Source organism: Sander lucioperca, chromosome 7, assembly GCF_008315115.2.
Source record: "Sander lucioperca isolate FBNREF2018 chromosome 7, SLUC_FBN_1.2, whole genome shotgun sequence".
Lineage (NCBI taxonomy): Eukaryota > Metazoa > Chordata > Actinopteri > Perciformes > Percidae > Sander > Sander lucioperca.
Genome location: NC_050179.1, coordinates 2,568,557 through 2,573,556, shown reverse-complemented (window position 1 = coordinate 2,573,556; position 5,000 = coordinate 2,568,557). Strand labels below are relative to the sequence as shown.

Here is a 5,000-nt window from a genome sequence, read left to right as displayed (position 1 = left end):
TATTATAAATTAAATGTGAATACAGGACATTTAAAACACATGAATCTGTCATGTTTTTATTTATTATTGCTTTGATATTTCACAAATCCTAGCAAACTTGCAAATATCATCTTAAGAAGCACATTGCCATGCACATCAACACAAGCATTTTCCTTTCCTCGATGTAATCAACAGTACATAGTGTTGTAGCAGTGTCTATGTATCAGCCTTATAGCTGTGCCTCCTTCCTGCTCCGCAGCTAGGCCCCTGAGGTGGCCGCATATTTGTTGGGTGAGTAAGGAATGTGGTTACATGCCTTAGACATTAGCTATGACAGAGCGCTGGCTCCACAAGAGAGGGAGGGTGCAAGGGAGGTAGCGGAGGAGGAGGGGGAGGGAGGGAGAGAGGGAGGGAGGATAGAGTCTGAGCTCACGGCAAGTGAGCTCATTCCCCTCCAGAGCTCGAGGAGAGAGTGCAGCTCCGTCATCCTCTTTGCAGAGAGAGAGAGAGAGAGAGAAGGAGGGAGGGAGAGGGAGGAGTGTAAGCTAGTGACTGAGCGAATGAGAGACAGGGATAGTGGAGCAGCACAACAATAGTGGGCTGCTCTTGTGGCTGTGGACTCACAGAGACAGAGGGAGCGCTCAGAGGGACACACAGGCGCTCTGTAAACCAGCTGCAGGCTCATTGCAGCTGGCTTATACGTACAGGCAATACAGACTACTCACTTTTGTTTTTCCTTTTGCTCTCTGTGTGGCAACTATTCTTCACAAAACCACATTACTGAATTTTGACGCAGGAGCATTTTAGGAATTTTTGCGGTCATTGCATTTTGCCCATACTGTAGGTGAACTTGAGGAGCATGTCCACATACATTTTGGACTAGTTTTTGTTATACTGGGTCTGATCTCTGATGGTCACCGCCTGGACACTGGAACAGCTGACTTGACCAGAGTGGAGTTGAGCACCCGCAGGAGTTTTGTCTATGTGGGATTGTAACACTCAGACTGTGGGCTCATCTCAATCAGCCCTCTAGGGAGAACACTTCTGTTTGTTTGTTCTAACATTTTTGCGTGGTGAGGGCTTGCTCCAAGAAGGGGGGAACCAGAACATTTCCATTTGTGTGCGTGCATGACACATAGTGTGTTCTGGGGGATGCCTCTGGATGTGGTGATTGCCCCAGCGGAGGACTGTTTTTGGCCGGACCTGCAGGACACGGACATGAGGCTGAAAATAAGGGTCCGCCGGATGAAGCAGGGGAGAGAGCTGCGAGGTGTGTATCCACCTGGATTCAGATCAGAAAAAGTGATGTATGTGTGTGTTTCGGTGCAAGTTAATAAGGGTATGAGAGTATCCCTCTCTGGTAAAAAAACATGTTGAGGATGTATAGGCCTTTGTATACAGAGGTTACGAGCGAGGAGTAGGATTTAATGTAATATAAACTCGGAAGTTGCTGGGGATTGTAAAATGCGCCAACTGTTGTATAGAGTTGAAGGTGTGTACAGTATGAGAGGAAGGCCACTGATAACAGTTTGTGCACTGCAGATGAGTACAAAGGCACAGTGGGCTCTCAGATATTGATGTATTCCAGTCCAGGCTTGCTGCAAGTGAAAGATAGATGTGAATTGAATTTTAAGGACGTGTACTGGATCAATAGTGAGATTTACTGCTACAACAGGCTAAAAGAATACATCGCAAAACCCCGCTAATTGTTTTCTCACCTTTTTGTTTGAGCAGTTAATGTGTTTAGAGAGACAGAAAAGGAAGACGGAGGATTAAGGGGATGACGTTATGAAGACGAGAAGCGAGAAGAGGAAAGAGAGGAGAGAAAAAGGACTCGGGGAAGAAAGAGAGCTGTGACCCGCGGTATGACATAGTGCTCATGCTCTCTCAGCCTGTGGTCATTGAGATGTAAAACTATCACAAAGGCTCTTTCTCTTTCCCTTTCTTCTCCTCTGCTCTTGGCTTTCCTCTCGCTGCTGCTCACTCTCCTTCTGCAGAATGGTGTCTTGTGGAGATTATGTTATCAATACGTGTGCAGTGTGCACTGCAGGTGTTTAACATAACACCTTTCACACAGAGCGATGAGGCAATGCAGATCTGAGGTGCTGTGAAACAAAAATCATTTTTATATACCAACACACTTGCATGCATATTGCACAAAAATATCTACTCAGTCATTAAGTCATTAAAAATGCTGGTTGGTTCCTTTGGGTCATAAATGTATGAGAATATGGGTGTAAAGTTTGTATGCAAATGTAGACGCTGTATGCATATCAGAAAGCTGATTCAAAGCAGTTAGCACAGCAGCCCTCCACACCTGGCACGCTTCACACTGTTAGTTGTGTGGTTCTTTGTGTGCACATGTGCATGTACAGTCCATCTCAGCAAGGTTTGCAGCTGAAGTGTAAAACTAGTTAGCTCAGCGAAAGCTATCAAAAAAAATAGAATTGTGTCTGTCACAGGTTATTTTGAGGCACTTTAACATGCCTCTGTGGAAATAGACTTGTGAATTCAGGCTAAATTACAGGAGGGTTTATGTTCCTGTATTGTAATAACACAGTACTGCTGAAACAGCAGCTGATCAAAGTGACATACCCCCGCTATCTGTCCACTAAGATAGAGGGACAATAAACAAGTTTAACCATCAGCCAGAATGACATGTTAATCCTACAGTCATTTCCTGGCCATCGTCAAGCTGACGTCCTGCCTGAAAAGCGATCATCCCACTACCTCATCTATGGATCTGTCAATCTACACATTTCTGACACACTCTACCCCCTAAAACACACACACTTCCATCACTTCTCCAAGCTGCAGCACAGCCTTTGTGGAGCTGAGTGGGACATGTTTGCAATGATGTCATGTTGGGGGGGCGGGGGGGGTCACATTGAGATGCTAATGTCCCTTCATAGTGGAGGGGACAGCTGGAGGGGCACAGAGGATGGCGTCATGTCTCCCCCGATATGAACCACAGAGGAGAGCAATGGAGGGAGGGACAGAGGGATGTGGGGAGACTCATTCTGGCAGATAAATGCCCCCAGGAGTGTGTGTGTGTGTGTGTGTGTGTGTGTGTGTGTGTGTGTGTGTGTGTGTGTGTGTGTGCATCCCCCCTTTCCATTAACAGACAAGTTAAAGAGGGCAACTGAAAGCTACACAGAGACTGAAACACACACACACACACACACACAGAGGCGACAGGGAGGGGGTGAGCTTGTATTGACGAGGCAGTCAATTGTACCAACAGCAGTGATGTAACAGCAGAGCTCCCATTAACCATAACAGCCAGGCAGGTGTTGAGTGTCTCTGTTCGTCCGGTCAATATCTCTGGGATTCCACTTCCATTCGTCTTACAGCTTTCTGCATCGATCTGCAGCACGGCCCCCAAAAGCTCAGAATTTGATCCAAAAAGCTTCTACCAAACACATGTCTGTGAGATAATAACATGGCTCTTAAATTGAAATGGGAATATTTAGTTGTAGGAAATTACTGATGAGGAGGGGGAACCAGCGAACAAAGGAGGCCTGAGTTCTCGGCTCTGACAGGGAATAAGAGGAAAATAAGCAGTTTCATAAGTGATGAAGTGGGCAGAGGAAAACGGAAAAAGGAAGTCACCGCTGGCTAGCACTGCTGATGGCGACACAGTGCCCTCTTTCCCGGTTGTGTGTTTTCTTTCTACCCAAACGTTTTTTTCTCTTTTCTCTCAGAGTGTGTCTTCAAAATTGGGTTAGTCACATCCTGTCCAAGTACATTTTCCAGAAGTACGTGATACATGACAAAGCGCTGTAAAAAAAAAAAACGTGATCTGGAAGCCCAATAATAGTATTGAATAGTATTTCTGTGTGGCACAAGATCATTACTTCAGCATGTGACTGAAAATGTCAGCAGCCTTTAATTCTGTTCAGCAGAAAACATGTTTCTGTTCATTTCCAACTCAAACAGTCGGGTAGTATACAACCTAGGACAAAGGAAACTCGTGAGTTATCCTGACTTGCGCAGCCAGTTAGCTGTACAGCATCTCTTGAGTTTAATGTAGCAAGTCTCTGCTGATTATCATGCTGCACTGAAGGTGAACTCATCTCTCCCAGTTGACTTTCTGATGTCATCTTCACAGACAGCTGGGCTGGTGTGTGTCACAGGGTATTTTCAGTGACCTCAGTATGAGTGTACAATGTGTTTATGTGTGTGCTTTGCATGCTTAGATTGGAATGGACGGATGTGTCATCGTTGTCTTTTGGAGAATGTGAGTCCATGTCTCTGGGTTCTATGGTGCTCGCTGTGTGTGTGTGTGTGTGCGTGTTTGTGTGTGTGTGTGTGTGTGTGTGTGTGTGTGTGTGTGTGTGTTTGTGTGTGTGTGTGTGTGTGTGTGTGTGTGTGTGTGTGTGTGTTTGTCTGTCCTTTAGAGGGCCAGTGTGTGTGTGTTTTAATCTATCTATCTATCTATCTATCCATCTTGACAGTACTCAGGGGGACACATTGAGCCAACTGTCATTAACAGCACTTCCCTACCTCGGCGTCATGGCAACCCTAAGTAGAGTGGGGTCAGGTGATGAGGAGACAATAACATGCTATCTCCTGTGTGACTAACGTCCATTTGCGGCGACCGTGTAAAGCTTTGACTACAAGGAAGGTGTTTGTAATTGTGTTGACGTAATGTCACTGTAATGTAATTGCCCTTAAACAAAGCAGGCAGGCACACTCAGTCCTGCTCTCTTATCTCTGACTTCAGTCTCCCTTCATGCCAGTAACCCCTTACTCACTCTCCCAGTCACACACTGGCTCACCAGTCTTCCTGCCGTTTTTATGCTTATTTAACACGAGATGAGATCAGCGACGGTAATCATAGCTGTAATTATTAATCCAGACACACACAAGATCAAAGGGCGCAAGTATTTTTAGCTAGTATATCATTCATGTGTTCACTTCCCTTCACACACAGACGCACTTTCTCTTCAGTGTCAAACGCACACAAACACTGTCTCCACTGTGAAACGTCCTGTCCTTCTAGCAACTCTCTAACAATG

At 45.6% G+C, this 5,000-nt stretch overlaps 1 protein-coding gene across 4 annotated transcripts in view; it reads left to right on the top strand.

The window, feature by feature from the left end:
* dusp8a (dual specificity phosphatase 8a) overlaps positions 1 to 5,000 on the top strand; it is a 45,492-nt gene that overhangs the window by 35,162 nt on the left and 5,330 nt on the right. The window contains exon 1 of one of the 4 annotated variants that reach the window (XM_031282742.2): positions 421 to 1,249. The exons of the other annotated variants lie outside the window; for them this stretch is intronic. Coding sequence (XP_031138602.1) covers positions 1,108 to 1,249 — 142 coding nt within the window. The 5' untranslated portion in view covers positions 421 to 1,107. Of the gene's footprint in view, positions 1 to 420; positions 1,250 to 5,000 lie in introns of those variants that run through there. 4 annotated transcript variants of the gene reach the window in all.